The 17,958-nt window shown below is 40.9% G+C and overlaps 1 protein-coding gene across 3 annotated transcripts in view; it reads left to right on the top strand.

Moving 5' to 3' along the window:
• Nucleotides 1–3,051: 3,051 nt before the first annotated feature.
• The window catches only part of LOC127649316 (alpha-N-acetylgalactosaminide alpha-2,6-sialyltransferase 5-like), a 46,254-nt gene continuing 31,347 nt past the window's right edge, over nucleotides 3,052–17,958 (top strand). The window contains exons 1-2 of one of the 3 annotated variants that reach the window (XM_052134369.1): nucleotides 3,052–3,189; nucleotides 3,834–4,034. In XM_052134369.1, coding sequence (XP_051990329.1) covers nucleotides 3,175–3,189; nucleotides 3,834–4,034 — 216 coding nt within the window. In that variant the 5' untranslated portion in view covers nucleotides 3,052–3,174. Of the gene's footprint in view, nucleotides 3,190–3,833; nucleotides 4,035–14,576; nucleotides 14,646–16,084; nucleotides 16,167–17,958 lie in introns of those variants that run through there. The other 2 variants (XM_052134370.1, XM_052134371.1) reach the window with 2 other exon arrangements.

The raw sequence follows: 17,958 nt of genomic DNA, 5'->3' as shown, positions 1-17,958 counted from the left end.
CAAAAGAAGAAGAATGTGAAAGTTAAAGTGAAGATTGACTGAGCAGGGAGGAGAATTTATAGTAAAAATTGACTCTATTCATGCTACATTTTTTAAGATGTAACAGTATTTTACTTGAGTATTATTTTTCAGAACTTTTTCCACCCCTGTGTATATAACAGATTTATATATATATTGTTTTATTGTGTATTCTATATATACTTTATTTTCTATTACATTCTATTTTGGTTTATTTTTAATTTCTTTATTATTATTATCTCTGTCATGTTGCTGTATTGTATTGTTGTGCACTGGAAGCTCCTGTCACCAAGACCTTGTATGTGTAAGCATACCTGTAATGAAGCTGATTCTGATTCTAGAAGGAGGAGGAAAGAGACACATTCTGTTTCCTTGAAATTAATGTAGTTTTGTGCAAAAAGTGCAAATCAATCCCAGAACAACACCAAAGGTCCTTGTGAAGATGCTGGAGGAAACAGGTAGACAAGTATCTAAATCCACTGTAAACGGCACGCAGGCATTGCTTTGTGTTGGTTCTGGTGGACTATGCAACACGATATCTGGAAGCAGTGCCTCTACGCAACATCTCCGCAAGTAATGTTGCGGAGGCAGAATAATATCCTGAGTGGGAATTCCGAAAGAAATCCTCCCACTGATCAAGTCACTACATTTATGTCACTTACACTATGGCGAACTGTATGAATTATTGGGAATTAAATTAGTTCGTACCAGCTTTATCACCCTCAAACTGACAGCTTGGTCGAACGATTGAATCAGACCCTGAAAAATATGATTCGTAAGCTTGTTCACGACGATGCAAAAAATTGGGATAAGTGGCTTGAATCCCTGTTATTTGCAGTTTGAGAGGTCCCATAAGCCTCCAAGGGATTTTCCCTATTTGAACTTCTGTATGGGCATCAGCCACGTGGCATGCTAGACGTCCTATGTCAAAATTGGGATGGACCTTCAACTCGTAAGAATGAAATTCATTATGTTCTTGACCTGAGAGCAAAACTCCACACTTTGGGGCAACTAACACAGGAGAATTTGCTCCAGGCTCAAGAACGGCAAACCAACTGTATAATAAGGGTACTTGACTATGATCATTTGCACCGGGAGATAATGCTCTTGTATCTTGTAGCCCTACATCGAGCTCCAAATTACTCACCAAGTGGCAAGGGCCCTTTGAGGTCACACTGTGAGTCTGAGAACGGATAGGGGCGGGTTACGTCAGATATACCACCTCAACATTCTAAAACCATGGAGATAAGCAGTACCCGTGACTTTGGCATTGGTGGTTACCGAGAGGGAGGAGCTTGGACCCCAGTGGTCTCTTGTGGAGACCACCTCTCACCACCTCGACTTTCGGAGGTTGCCAGGTTGCAGAAATAATGCTCTGACGTGTTCTCGCCTCTCCCCAGATGCACGAATCTCATAGAGTACCACATTGAGACAACCCCAGGGGTAGTGGTATTCAGTCGTCCCTACCACTTACCCGTACACATAAAACAGGTGGTATGGGAAGAATTAAAGGCCATGCTCAATATGGGAGTAATAGAAGAATCCTACAGTGATTGGGCCAGCCCAGCCGTTCTAGTGTTGAAGAGCAATGGCTGTTTCTGGTTCTGTGTAGATTATAGGAAATTCAATATCCAATGCCTTGTATTGAAAAACTGCTCGATCGGTTGGGTGCGGCTCACTTTTACTCGATCCTGGATTTGACAAAGGGTTATTGGCAAATTCCCTTAACTCCAATGTCCCATGAGAAAACAGCTTTTTCCACACCGTTTGGCTTACACCAATTCGTGACCCACTCGTTATTTTTGTTCGGGGCCTGGCAACGTTTCAGTGCCTTATGGACAGAGTCCACAAACCACACTCTGCTATCTCCGCTGCCTGGCAGCGGCACATGCGGCATCTGAGGGCTGTTCTGAGGTCGTTGCGATGGACGGGACTCACAGCAAACCCTAAGAAGTGCACAATTGTACAGGTGGAATTACGGTATCTGGGGTTCCATGGACTATGGGCAAGTGCGTCTCCAAATTGATAAGACCGCAGTGATTGTGACCTGCCCGAGACCAAGACCAAAAAGGATGTGAGACAGTTCCTGGGGTGTTTCAAAATTACTATTGAGATCACATGACCATATGAAAACTACTTAGTAACCACTCTGTTATTGGACACTCGTGGATTAAATTAATCATTGCTAAATGTGAATATACAATTTCTACAATGGCATGGCAAGTCCAAGATGGCAATCAAAACAAAAATAGTGAGTGCACGTTTAAACATTTAAAACAGCTGTCAAATGCCTTCTCTCTACTGTATGTGTGTGTGTGTGTGTGTGTGTTTGCGCGCAGGCAGGCGTGTGTGTTTGCGCGCAGGCAGGCATGCGTGCGCGAGAGAGGCAGCTATGACTGTGAGAACAGATGCTTTTCAATGCCGAAATAATGCAAAAGCAACTAATGATGGACAAAAATAACCATGATGCAAATTTTACATAGCATATCATTTGTGTCGCATAAAGTGTATTTGCCACACAACCTCTGACTGGAATGCGCATTCTGTACCATGCCGTGACGTTTCGCGTAAGCATGAAAAAATATATTTGAAAATGTGTCGCGGTTGACAAAATTCTGAGCAGTGTGTGTACATGTGACTTTTATTGACACGGTTTTGGTCCTTTATTAAAATGTTTCAGATTGCACCTGGTGATTTCAGCCAGTTTTGCCATTTTTGTGTGCAACACAGTCAGCGAACAGACTGAGACTAGATTATTGGTTGCATGATTTACACACTTGTTATAAGGAAAATATATGAAAATATTAACCACTTTTATTAAGATGTTTATTGGAATTCCCATAGTGTCCACAATGAATAAATATGATTGTGCAATTTGCCTGGAATGCTCTGTTGGAGGGCATGGAGAGACATCACGTTAAAAACACAATGATCTTTAGGACCGTGAGGTGTCACATCGGTCTATCTCTGCTCGCTGCTTTCAGTCTGTGTGAATTCCACTATAAGAATGGGTTGAGTCCGCACACACACGCACACATACTGTAATCTCACACTGTGAATTTAATGACGGCATAATCTGATAAAGTAGCAACAATCAATTGGAAAAAAGTGGATCTTCATGCGCACTTTCCCGGGAATATTCCAGCTGGCTTCAGGATGAAGACACCGATGGTAATAGTTGTAAAAATTGTTTTTAATGGATTCCCTCTCTCCTGTGCTTTCAGCATTGTTCCTGAAGTACTGCGGCTCTCTATTGCTTCTCACTGCACATGCTGAATGAATGAAGATTAAAGAAAAAAACAAAACATAACCTTAATCCCCATTTCCTGAATTATGAGGACTTTGTCGGAAATTACATTTTGGGGGACAGGAGATTTTTGCCTTAAGGAAAGAGCATGGCTTTTGTATTATTGTATATTCTTAAATTATGCATGCATTCATTTATTCAATAAATAATAAACTTTAAAATAAGGGTGCAGCTTTTTATTAGCCTATGATATGATGATGCCTCTTACAAAGAAGCTGTTATTCTGTAGTGAGATTATACTTAGTTTAATGTTGTTGCAAATCAATGATGTATGATCTTACGCGTTAGTTTCAGGCATCAATGTTTAACAAGAACACGCTTTTAATATTGCTTAGTTATTATTATCTGAAAATCTCAGTCTAATAATAGGTTTAATATTTCATCTTGTGACATTTCATGTGATGTGATTGCACTGTGGATATTAGTTGGTGATGATTTATGACCTTGCGCTCTGATCGGTCTGTGATATAAAGTGGTGGAAATGAACTTTTACCCTCGTGTTTTCCAGCGTCATGGAGTAGCCGTGTTTCTCGCGATCACCATGTGCACCAGTCTGTTCTTCTTGTACAGCGTCAGCTATAATAACAGTACAACGTCCAGCGCGTCGAAGGGTGCGTCGAGTGACAAAGTGGAGCCCACCAATGCGTCCCTCAAGACGCACCGAGCGGCGCCAGCACTACAGGGATACAGCAACATCATTGACCACAAGGTAAATCCAGGCCGTTTTGCATTGAAAAAAAAGTGTCCAAGTGAAGTTAATTGTCTGTAACAATAGCCATTATTGGTTTATATGTAAGGAATAATTGACAACGGACTGTTGATTTATTGAAAAATAATGCGGCCATGACGCACAGCTGAGTGACTGTTGCACCGGCTGTGCATTATTTTTCAATAATTCAATGGACCGTCGACAATTCTGCTTATACCACGGTTACTATACCTTAAGACGTTGTTCAGAGTTTTATCTCAAGACATTTGATGTTTTCATCCCTAAAAGCTCTTATGAGAGGAACTACTTTCAATCGTCTTGCTCTGATACAGCTCAAGTCTTCGTTCCTAGTTCGAAAACGTCACTTTAGAACTAGCAACAGAGGATTGGAGTAGCCAGGTAGTGTGTGTGTGTGTGTGTGTGTGTGTGTGTGTGTGTGTGTGTGTGTGTGTGTGTGTGTGTAAGTTTGCATTTGAGGGATCGAAAGAGAGAAACTGAGAAAATTAGAGAATGAGAGAGATCGCCTGAGGGTTTCACTTTTTTTGTTGCAGCTCTCAAGATGCGTGTCGCCATATTCCTGTTGTTAACCTTAATATAACGTTTTCATCTCCACTGAGATGCAGGAGTGCACTGACATGACAACTCTGTTTTTCTCTCAGGAGTATGTTTGGGCCTTAAGTGTGTGCGTTATGAGTATAAGCTGTGTCCACGAATGTGGGAGTGTGTGTGTGAGAGGGGGAGTGCGAGGGTTTTTCTCACAGAAATTTCAGATGATATAGAAACTGTTGTATTGATCAAGTGTATCTAGCTTTGATACAGTTCAAGCCTTCGTTTTCTAGTTCAAAATCGTCACTTTAGAACTAGCAACGGAGGTTGCGCTGCTTTTCAGCATTGGAGTAACAAGGTAGTGTGTGTGTGTGAGTGTGTGTGTTTGTGTGTGTGCGCGCTTGTGCGTATGTGTGTGTGTGTGTGCGCACATGCGTATGTATGTGTGTGAGCGTGTGTAAATGCGGGGGAGACGAGGGAGCTTTTCAACTGAAATTGAAATAAATAAAAAGGATATTTTAGACATTGTTTTGAAGTTCTTAACTGATTTACTTATAAATTACTTTGAATTACTTTGTTTTAAATTTGTTATTTTGTTGTGGTAGCCTGTAGGGCTCTTTGAAATAGCTGAAATGATATGGAACCGTTATGCAGACAAGACCTGGAACTACTTCATAGCCGTGCATTTACTGAAAAATAATTGCACGCCTTAGAATATCCGTGAACCAATCAGAATCAAGTATTCAACAGACCTGTAGTATAACAGAAGAGTGATGTTGCACATGTGCATGGAGCCTTGTGACAGCTATTTCTACACAGTTGTGAATAGTAGGCCCTACATGGTGAAGTTGTCACAAGGGCTATATACCTTTAACTATAAGGTTTCGAGTCAAAAGTCTAATTACACAAACACTATAGTGGTTAATAATGAATGTCATAAATAAGCAGTACAATAGCATCATGATTTTGCAAAGGCTGTTGTGTAAACAAGAAAATATTGCAAGAAAAAATTGTTTTACTGTTTAAATGTTGCTTTAAAGCCAATAAACAGACCATAATAGGCCACATGACAGCTTCAAACTGTGACAACTTACCGCATGTAGGGTGACAACATGAACGATAACTGTACAAACTGTATCTTTTCTCCTAGCCATGATACTAAAATGGTCAATAGCTTTTTGTAACATATACATTATGAAAAATGTTACGATTTAATGGACAATGGCCATAAGGGTATCGCTATTGTTGTAACCTTGTTTTGGGTACATGCTGTATTTGTACCCTTAATGAAGCAAAAAGTTATCTCAGAGGAACAAAAACATATACACTGATGAGTCAAAACATTATGACCACCTGCCTAAGATGCTGTTAGTCCATAAAGGGGTTTACCTGGTCTGTAATGATGTTTAGGTTGGTGGCACGTGTCAAATTAATGTCTACATGAATGGCCAGACCCAGGGTTTCCCAGCAGAATATTAACTAGAGCATCACACTCCATCTGCCGGCTTAACATCCTCCCATAGTGCATTTTGGTGCCATCACTTCCTCAGGTAAACTGTGCACATGTACAAGGCCATTCACGTGAAAATGGGACTCTTCTGACCAGGCGACCTTCTTTAACTGCTCCCAGGTCCAGTTCTGATGCTTGCTTGCCCATTGAAGGAGCTTTTGACTGTGGAAAGGGATCATCATGGGCACTCTGACCAGTCTGCGGCTACGCAGCCCCATACTCAACAGGGTGTGATACATTGTGATACATTCCTCTCATAACCATCATTAAAATTTTCTGTGACTTGTGCCACAGTAGACCTTCTGTCAGTTTGGACCAGACGGGATAGTCTTTGTTGCGCTAGCACACCGATAAGCTTTGAGCGCCCAACGACCTGTCGCTGTTTTGTGGTTTGTCCCTCCTCGGACTACTGTCGATAGGTACTCACCACTGCTGACCGGGAGTAGCCCTCAAGCCTTTCCATTTCAGAGATGCTCTGAATCAGTCATCTGGCCATAACAATTTGGCCCTTGTCAAAGTCGCTCAGGTTTTTACTCATACCCATTTCTCCTGCATTCAACATGTTGACTACGAGAACTGATTGTTCGCTTACCATCTAATCTACCCAGACCTTGAAATGTGACCTTGTTAGGAGATGATCAACGTTATTCGCTTCACCTCTGAGTGGTCATCATGTTTTGGCTCATCAGGGTAAGTATACAATTAAAACTACACAGTAGGTCTTTAGAGTACAATTGTGTACCCAAAACGAGTTATACATTTAACTAGAGGTACAAAAAAGTTGCCCTTGTGGGTACTACCCCAGTGAAGGCCCTTGTGAATATTCTGGGTTCAATACAAGTGTGATGGTTGTAACCACTACAGTATTTACGGGAGTCCTGTTGGGTCGGGTGAGAACGGTAGTTTTTGGTCCCGTGTCCTCTTTATGAATGGAGTAGTGTTAGCTCAGTAGTAATGGTGGCGTGCACGCTGAATAGACAACGCCAGATAGGTGGCTGCAATTTCTTTCTTTGTTTAAGACGTAACGATGGTTCGTGCCTAGGTTGGAAAACAGTTGTTGTAAGCTGTTTCCAGGAGCTGGCCTATGTCACTGTTTTGAATTATTATTTAAGTGTGAGTTAAAGTATTACACGTCTGCACGTGATCTAAGTGGGGTCAACTTGCTACCATATAAGCCTATTTCTTTGATTGTTTTGGAGTTTTGTGTAGAGTTGTTAATAAATTATGATTAAAAGGACAACCGGGTTGGAGAATCTTAATGTGTATCATAGCTAGGCTTTACACAAGATTAAGCTCAACAGCTTTTGATACATAGTGTTGATTTCCACAAAAAAATTATTTTGACTTGTACCTCCTTTTCTTTATAAAAACCAAAAATCTGGTTTACAGTGATTCACTTACAATGGAAGTTAATAGGGCCAATTTGTAATCATCAAAATTAGTGCTGTCAGATGATTAATATATTTTATTGTGATGAATCGAATAACTTTTCATAGTTAATCACGATTAATTGCAGCTTTTGAAATAGCTGAAATTTGACTCTATATATACTTCTTTTTAGGAAATAAAGCAAAAACAATATGTAACAATGTAATGCTTTTCAAACATTACCTTCCACAGTATAAATATAGAAATAATGTGTTAACTTGTTAATTTTGACAGCTCTAGTCAAAATGCTTACTGTTTTAAAAGTATAGCCACAAGATGTAAACAATATGTGTGTCAACATGATTTTAGTGTGATAAAATCAATTACTAACCTTTTCTATGTAAAGCTAAAATGACAGTAAAACAATGATTAAATTTTTTTTACAGCTCAAATAATACCCAAGTTTTAACAAAAGAATGAATGTAAGTGAAGTTATAAAATTATAAGCTTCACATTTCTGCATTTAAACCCTCCAAATATTGGCCCCATCCATTTTCATTGTAAGTGCCTCACTGTAACCTTGATTTATTTTAAGAAAAGGTGGGACGAGTTGAAATATTTAAATAATTAACATTATGTCACAAATGCTGTTGATTGAGCCTAATTTGTATTGAACCTGGAATATTCCTTTGAACAGAACAATTTTTACTTTGTGTACCACTAAGTAAAAGGTCTGACATCTAGCCTCAGGTTTTTCTCCCACAAATTTTCCACTGTCTCACTGTTCTTAAATTACCACAACACCCAACACAATTTTTAGGAATCAATTGTAATTTTTTTAGCTTAAGGTTCTGGGTGTAATTTCGCGGTATGTTATTTGGACTTAATGCAATTCTTGTGGAAACATCCTGGTTACTTCTGTAACCTCTGTTCCCTGATGGAGGGAATGAGACATTGTGTCGATGAAGTGACACTAGGGGTCACCCTTGGGAGCCTGAGACACCTCTGATCTTTGATAAAAGGCCAATGGGTATTGGCGAGTGGTATTTGCATGCCACTCCCTCGGACATACGGGTAAAAAGGAGCTGGCGTGCCAACCGCTCATTCAGGTTTTGTGCTAAGGAGCCAAGAGAGAAGGTCCAGCATTGTATCAGGAGGGACACAACGTCTCGTTCCCTCCATCAGGGAATGAAGGTTACGGAAGTAACCAGGACGTTCCCTATCTGTCACTCACTGATTCAATGAAGTGTGTGACAATCTTAGAAGACATGGTTCAAAATTAAACTGTGACATTCAAAATGTATAACCAACCACAGTCTACCCAGGCAGACATACATCTCCTAGCTTTTTCCAGGCTTTTGAATCTAAATTCAGTAAAAGCTTCCTAAGCCATTCTGAAAGATTTAAAGCTTATTCATTTGGTGAAACTGCTAATCAATAAACCAGATTAGTCTGGAAAATAAAAACATTCTTTAATCATCATTATTGGTTAACTGGAACATTTAGCAGTTTGGATGCAAAAAGAAGGTGCACTTTTATTAGTAAATTCCATTCTCCTATTAACATTGATTCACTTGCATGGGAATGAACAGATTCTACAGAGTGTAGTCAGATTGCAGGCACTCACACAGTTCTTTGAAAAACCTTTCTGCATCTCCTATTAATCACTATTTACCACTGGCTCAGGCAGACGGGCCGTTCAATACTGCCGTTAGCAATATCAGCTTCCACTCTAGCGAAATCCCTCACTGCCCTCTTCTATCTATTAATGATAAACCTAAAGCAATTTTTCTGCAATAAGATCTGACACCACTTGTTTCACGCCGCCTCCAATGACTGACATTGCTGTTCACATGAGAGCTAATAGAAATGCATTGTTATGGTAGTTGCTGTGCTCTTTAAGTCACAGAAGAGCTGTTGACAAAGACAAATGACACTGGGATCGATCGCTGAGTTACTTTGATGGGTTGGTCTTCAGGCACCCAGGTTTACTGGAGAGGTCCCTTGTGGTTGAGGTTGGCATTTGTTAGATGCTGTAATTTCACAATAACATTAGTTTTAATCAATTCATATAATTCATGTGAATGATGAAGGCAAAAGCTTTAAGATGAAAAGTGTAATTTCTTCATCACTAGTGTCACCATATTGCAAAAACATTACTGCAAAAAACAAAAAACAAAAAAAAAAACACTGTTTTCATGGGGAAATCAAATTGCATATTAAACTGAGATAGGAGAAAGTATTTTAACATGAAACAAATATGCACATTACCATTAAAGGTGGAGTGAACTGTAATATGTGAAATCACATTTCTACATGAGTCACTTAATGGCCTTTGACCTTGAAAATGCATTAAACATGTTGCCTCTTTCTGGGCTGTTGAGATCAGCCTTTTTGCTTTTTTTGGTGGAATAACTGCTATTGAACACAGTTGCAGACAGATTTTTATTTTATTTTGAAATCTTGAATGTTTTTAGATTGTGACATATATTGGGTGTATATATTTATATATATGATATATCATTAGTGAAATTGATACAGAACAAGCAAAGCCTACAGTATATAAACATATTTGAAAGTGCCAATAAATCTCTTTTATATTAGTATACAAATGAGCCAAAATAAATAACCGAATATTACAGCAGTTAGTATTATTATATGTAAGTTATACAAGTGAGAATTGTATGCATTTTTCTTTTAATGAACATTTGGCCTTGACTGTATGCATCAAATGCAGTGGATCAGAATTCAGTGCATGTATCGTTTAAGTACTAATAGTGTCTGAGCCTGAATAGACATCTGGGTTGGCCTCTTTCAGCATTTAGAATTTACTGGGTTTCTGCATAGATTCACTCAAATGTCAGTATGAAAGGGACATATGATTTTAACATTTGTGCTTTGTTTGTGGCAGTAAGGTCAAATGTGAGAGAAAAGATATAAATATAATCTTAAAAGTACTTAAGCAGTCAGTGTGGTACACCTGATGGTGAAGTGCACATGCATTGCTGCCTATATGCTGCTTTAAGACCTTAAAATGGGCAGCAGTTTAATCTCTAAAGTAGATGCCAAGTGCTGCTCATTGTTTAGTTTGCCATAGGATTATGTTGGTGGATTAAGTCCACCATTACAGTCAACAATCTCAGGCTGACATTATAGAAATGCATGCATGGTATGCATATTATATGCTGTCCCAAATTCAGACTTGCCAGTTCAGAGGAAGCAATCCTCCAGAGCATGTTAGAGAATGTAGAGGCCCCCTCACCCTGGAATCCAGAATATGCTTGACCGAATAAGTGGGTTCCCCATCTACGAGATGCAGAGGAACAGGAATTGGCAGATTTATCAGAGTTAAAAACAGGCTTAATTTTAGAGACGTGGAATGTGAGGTTGACTCTCCTGTACGTTGGAGGCAATTTTAGATGCACTGTTACCTAAGAATCTTGGTAACAGGGAATGGGCCAATAAATTTGGGAGCGAGTTTATTGGAGATGGAACGCAAAGGAATATCCTTAGAAGAAAGCCACACTTTTTGACATACTACGTAGATGGGAGGCTTAGACCGGTGGTGAATGGGTTGGGCCTTAGTGCAGCATCCCACCTTGATGAGAGTCTGTCTGGCTCTCTTCCAGGTATGACGGCACCTCTGGATGAGCGCATGGGAAGAGGGGAACATGACTTTCCAGCCAGTGCTGGAAATATAGGTGGCTGGTATCCTAAACTTGTCCGAAACGGAGATAGGCCTGTGGATGAAACAGGCAAAGAGTTGTGTCCATACTCCACCCACACAAGTTGCTGACTCCAAGAAGAGGGATTTTGGGTAGCCAAACAACGTAAAGTTCTCTCCATGTCTTGATTCTCTCACTCAGCCTGCCCATTGCTCTGAGGATGGAACCCAGAGGTAAGACTGACAGTAGCCCCCTATAATCTACAAAACTCCTTCCAAAATTTGGAAACAAATTGGGGCCCCCTGTCGGAGACCACATCTGTCGAGAGGCCATGAATTCAAAAGACGTGGTCAATGACAGCAGGGTCTCGAAGGCATCGACAGCGGCTGAAGAAGTCCCGCTGGGGGCAAAATAGAAGTCTTAGAAAAAGGACACACCAAACAGTGACCACAAACTGATGAACATCAAGGGCCATGCATGGCCACCAAAATCTCTGTCTGACCAGAATCAGGATATGCCCAACTCCAGGGTGACAGGCTACTTTGGAGGAATGACACCAATGGATAACATCTGGAAAGCCAGACTCCGGAACACAAACAAATGGCCCTGTGGGGTTAAAAGCTGGGGCGTTACCCCTTGTAAGGCTGTGCGGACCTTCGACTCAATCTCCCAGGACACTGCCTCCACCACCAACTTGGTAGGGAGGACAGGTTCTGGAGAGATCGTTGCTCGGAACGATCAAAAATACAATACAAGGCATCCAGTTTGATGTTTTTGTAACCAGGACAATAAGAGATGGAAAAATGAAAATGACTGAAAAAGAGCCCACCGGGCTTGTCTGGAGTTCAGACGTTTGACAAGCGAATGTACTCAAGATATTTATGAACGGTCTAGACAATGAAAGGTACCCCAGATCCCTCTAACCAATAGTGCCACTCCTCCAAGGCTAATTTGATAGCCAGCAATTCACGATTACCAGTGTCATAATTTCGTTCAGCAGGGGACAAACGGTGGGAGAAAAAGGTGCATGGATGCATCTTGTCATCGGAGGGACTCCATTGGGAGAGTACCGCACCTACTCCCACATCTGACACATCTACCTCCACAACAAACTGACAAGACGAGTCAGGGGTAACGAGAATGGAGGCCAAAACAAAGAAGCCCTTGCGTTTGGAGAAGGCCAGGTTGGCCTCCTTGGACCAGCGAAACTCAGTCTTGTTGGAGGTAAGGTCCATCAGAGGTGTAGATAGTTGGCTGTAATTGTGAATAAAATGCCTGTAAAAATTGGCGAAACCCAAGAATCTCTGCAGGGCCTTGCGAGAATCCGGGGTTGGCCATTCAACCACAGCCTTAATCTTATCTGGGTCTACCTGAATCCCCTCTAGTGACACGATGAATCCCAGAAAGGTTACCGATCGAGTGTGAAACTCACACTTCTCGGCCTTGACAAAAAGCCCATTCTCCAGCAGTCTGACGTGCTGAACATGTTCCTGGAGAGAATGAGAAAAAATGTGAATGTCATCCAGGTAGACAAAAATGAACTGCTCAATCATATCTCTCAGCACGTCAGTGACTAATGCCTGGAAGACTGCGGGAGCGTTGGCTATGACGAAAGACTTTACTAGATACTCAAAGTGCTCCCTAGGTACCCCGCAGATTCTCGAAGGCTGATGACACCAACGGTAAAGGGTAGGTGTTCTTAATGGTAATGTCATTCAGTCTCCGATAGTCAATACAGGGCCAAAAGTGTACATCCTTCTTTACCACGAAAAAGAACCCCACACCTGCTGGAGAAGAAGAGAGTCGAATGATCTTGGCTTCCAGAGAATCAGAAATTATTTTCTCCATGGCCTCCCTTTCAGGAGCTGAGAGCGAGTATAAACCTTGCTTGGGGGGAAACATACCTGATTTAAGCTCAATAGCACAATCATAGGGACGATGAGGAGGAAGAGATGCAGCCCAAGACTTACTGAACACCCCTCTCAGGTCGTGGTTCTCCATGGGAACTCTGGAAGCATCCTCCGGTTCATCCTGCAACACAGAACAAGAAACAAGGGAAGGTGTAGACAAAAGACAAGAAGCATGACAGAAAGTACTTTAAGCCAAAATCGTGTTGCCAGACCAGCAAATGTGAGGATTGTGTGTGGATAACCATGAATGTCCTAGGACGACTGGGGTGAGTGGAGAGTCAGTGGCTTAAAATGAGGTGAGTTCAGAATGATTACCAGAGACAATGAGGTTTAAGGCGGTGGTGCAGTGAGTTATTTCCGTAAGTTGAGTGTTGAATAGAGTATTGACCGGAATCTTGACATTGAGAGTAGATGTGGAATCTTGAGAGCCTTGACCAGAGAAGTGTCATTGAGGTTAGCTTCAGCACCAGACTAGGTCGACTAGGGCTTGACAGGAGTGATGCAGAGAACCCCACTGCAGTAGTATCTGGAGGAGAGTGGAAGATGAGGATTTCTGTTGGAATTAACTACCCACCATTAATCTCTGAACTACTGGTGGGCTCTCTCTTTTTTACAGGACAGGAACATGCTTGATGACCTGGAGATCCACAGTAGAGACACAGACCTTGTGTGCGTCGGTGGTTCTTCTCCTCCCGGGACAACTGAGCTCTGCCCACCTGCATGGGTTCTCCCTCTGATGACTGGCTGACTGCAACCTGACTCAAATCTCCGCTGGGAGGTGACAAAGCCTACGGCAGATGCTCATGAGTTGCTGTGGATCCTAGACATGAGCGATGCTGAAGACATGCGTCCACTCGAATAGCAAGATCAAGCAGTCCATCTAAAGTCTTGGGTAGGTCCAGGGCATAGCTCTTGTCCTTGAAGCGGTCAGCCAACACATGCAGGAATAAGTCCGACTGTGCCTCCTTGTTCCAGTTGCAACTAGCAGCAAACATCCGAAACCCGGTGGAATTCTCTGATACTGAGACCGTTCCTTGGTGAAGTTCAGCTAAACATGTGCTGCCTCTCTGCCATGCACTGCACGGTCGAAGACCTTCTGGAGTTCATCAGCGAAGGACTGGAATGAGGTGCAACATGGATGTTTCTGTTCCCACACTGCCATCTCCCACAGACATGCCTGACCAGTTAGCAGCGAAATAACATAAGCCACCTTGGATTGCTCTGTGGGAAATACAGATGGCTGCAAGGAATAAACCAGAGAGCACTGAGATAAAAAAGCTCTGCAAAGGTTATGCTCACCATAATAAGATGCTGCAGGGTTGATCCGAGGTTCAGATCATGAAGCAATGGGTGGTGCTGACTCCGGCGGGGGCGGCAGTGGTGGTGTGGGCGCACGGGACTCAACTTGAGAGGACTGTTGCTGGATGAGGGAGGAGAGCTTTGTGAATTGCACTGCCAAAGCTTCGATTGCTTGCCCGGTGGAGTTCACGACCTCCTCTTACTGAGCGAGAGGGGAATCCTGACGAGGAATTGCTGGATTTCAGCGAGTCCTGCTGGGTCCATGATAATGGTCGGATTGTTATGTCAAGATAAATAGAGGACCCAGATGCAGGTAACAGTTCAAATGATATTTAATTAATATTTGAGTGGTAAACACAGCAAGAGAAGTCCAATGGTGAAGATGATGATGACGCAGCTTGGCAGGCAATGACTGCAGTGAGGTGGGATGATGAATGCAGAGAAGACCAAATGCTGAGAGAACTGAGAGATATATTAGACTGGAGTACAGGAAAACAGGAAAAGATAAATCCAACAAAAAACTAAAAAATAAATGTGAGCATGAGAGAGAACAAAAAGCACAGCACATGAGAACGATCCGACAAACACAACTAACACAAAGGGCTACTTATAAAGGGGAAAGTAAATAGCATGCAGGTGTCACGGTAATCAGGCAGCAGCTGGTAATAAGCATTGCTGAGCCATGTCACAGCGTAATAAACGCCACACCCACCACAACACGTGTCAAGACACACAAACTCCTCCCATGATATACTCTCTGTGAAGTATAGGTTTAAAGTTCAGTGTAGGGATGGCAGTTTTTGTCGATCAATGTTGCTACTGTTTGTTGGACCGTTCAAACAATATGATTGGCTCGACTATGCACATTAAACCGGGATACGAGAAAGCATTTTATCATCATCATCATCATAAAAAATAAAAAAGACACATTACCTTTAAGTATCAACTTTAAAACATGAAAGCCTTTTTTCATGATTCGTATCATACATTAACTTCATAATATGTGGAGGCTTGGCCCCATATTCCCTTTGAGTGTCTAGTAATTGAGAGGACTGAAATAGATCTAATAATAAGAGGTGAGCTAGAGATACGTCACTAGCATTCATGTGGACTTCAAAGGATCTTTAGAGTGCACTATTAGCATTTCCTACTCATTAACCTTTAGGCTGTGTCTGTGTATTATACAAGCAAGCCTTTGACATCACGCATAAGATGGAAACTATGCTATTTTAACATGTTGTTGAGCCATGGTCAAGTATTGTTGAAATTGTGCAGTCAAATATTTTATTTTATTTTTACAAGTATCATTTAGTTTTTTGGTCACAAAGCAATTGGGAATTTTTTTTTATTTTCTCCAGCCTGTGCAATTAATGGCTTCCGAAAGGTGTATGGTGATATAATAGGTCCCTGCTCTCTCCTCTGCTCTCTCTGCATTTCATTTGCTGGATGACTGCTCCTTTGAATCCTCCCAGTGTGGGGCGAGATGAGTGTCAGTTCTTCTGTCGACTGTGGAGAGGAATAGAGGATGAGATAGAGACAGCCGAGAGAGAGATCCCAGTGGTCTTCGCTGTGCTCACCAACCCAGGCTGATGTCTCAAGTGAGGGTGGATTTGCACACTCTTAGCTCTGGGCTGAAAACCTCCAATCCATTCGCTCTGAAAACACATAACCTGTGGACCTAACCAATAGGGGAGCTTTGAAGATGTGCTGATACATGGCTGCAGGCTCAAGTACTCAGCAGTGATTCTCAACTGATTTTGCTTCAGGAGCCAAATATTACATTGTACATCAAGTGGCAAATCAACAAAGTTCCAAAACGGTTAATAACTCAAAAGTAAATAATTTTTTTTTAAAAAAGGCCATAAAATAAAATGCTGACATTTATTTGTATTATTTAATATATCTTAAGCCAATAATTCAACACACACAGTACATTATAGTTGACAGAAACCCTTGTTGCATTTGAACCTGTAAAGGAATCGTTTTCTCCTCCCTGTTAGAAGTTAATAAGCCTATTTATTTTCTATCCTAACTATGTACAATTATTAAATAGTTGCATTTTATTATTTGCATTTCACATTGTTTTTCCCTGCAGTCCGCAACTTGATCAGAACAGACCTGCGACCAAATTTTGTGTCCCACCAGTGGAGAGGGTTAAGAGAGTCAATTCCCACCTATTCTATTTCTAATGTGCCAATATAAACAGATTTGTCTGTACTGCATCAAGCCAAAAATGAGCTCCTGAAGTACATTGCGTATCTTCCATTGCAGTTAGTTACTGCTACTACATACCTGATACCTAATTTCCATTTGGTGCTTAAATTCTGTTCTCAGCATTGTGAGACCATTACTTTTAGATGAGCCTATGGCCATTTTTATTTCGTTGACTTTGGGTAAAGGATTTGAACAACCTTACAAAAAGTTTTAACTTGCAGCAAATTGGCCACTCGTTTTTTTCACAGGCAAATTACATTTTGATTCCCTGCAAATGTTTGCCAGAAGTTTAAAGGCTTCACTGTTAATGGTGAACCTCCAGCAAAACTTTGGAACATTGGACAATTTGCAGCAAGTTTGCATCAAATATCATTTGTATGTGAAAATGATCAGTGGTGAATTTGTGTGAAGTTTGTCGATTTTCGTAAGGAAAACCCCTTACCTTACAGGAATGTTCCAGGTTCAATACAAGTTAAGATCAAGCAACAGCATTTGTGGCATAATATTGATTACCACAAACATTTATTTAGACTCCTCCCTTCTTTAATTTTTTTTATCGTTTTAGGACTTTTGATTTTGTTGACTACATCATCATGGCAACAAAGTTGTAAAATGGACTACAACTTTACACAGAAAAGGTTTGTGAGCGATTTTATGTCTACACACATAATGTCTATCTGTCTTCTGGCTAAACTTTTGAAACAGTGAGTATTTTAACAAATAAATTGGCCCCCATTCACTTCCAGTGTAAGTGCCTCACTGTAACCCAAATATTAGCTTTTTTTTTTTTTTAATGAAAAGGAGAAACAAGTCGAAATACATTTTTGTGGTAAACAATATTATGCAACAAATGCTGTTGCTTGAGCTTTAAGTATAATCTTCAGTTTGTAACTCCAGCATCGACAGCTTAAATTGTGCACATTATTGAAAAGAGGCGTGCTATGACACAAGATTTGTGATTTTTGCCTGGCCGAAAAAAAAAAAAGGGCAAAAATTACTTCCTGATGGCTAATATGTTTCTAATGCAGGAGAAACATCTCCAGTTCTTGAGCAGAAGTTTCCATTTTGTTCACGTGTGTGTGTGTGTAATAATAAGTAACAATTCAGCACTGGAATTTGAAATTTTTTATGTTATAATAAGTGCTCGTTGCAGCTGTTATCAGTGCTGTTCAGTAACATTTAGACAACATCCCTTTTTTATTCCTCTGTTTTGCTGCTCGCGTCCTTTCCAGATAAATCGCAAAACCAAATGCAAACAGATGTGTCCCTGCTCATGTTATACATTCACTGATGTACAGATATAATCTTCGTTTAATCAAATATAAAGTTATAGTAGGGTGGATTAGAACTCCTTAAACTAAAGGCAAAAACTGAGACCAAGCCATCATCCTTGCTAAGATTACCTGATGTAT

This window comes from Xyrauchen texanus, chromosome 9 (assembly GCF_025860055.1).
Source record: "Xyrauchen texanus isolate HMW12.3.18 chromosome 9, RBS_HiC_50CHRs, whole genome shotgun sequence".
Classification (NCBI taxonomy): Eukaryota; Metazoa; Chordata; class Actinopteri; order Cypriniformes; family Catostomidae; genus Xyrauchen; species Xyrauchen texanus.
This window is presented reverse-complemented; position numbering and strand designations above follow the sequence as displayed.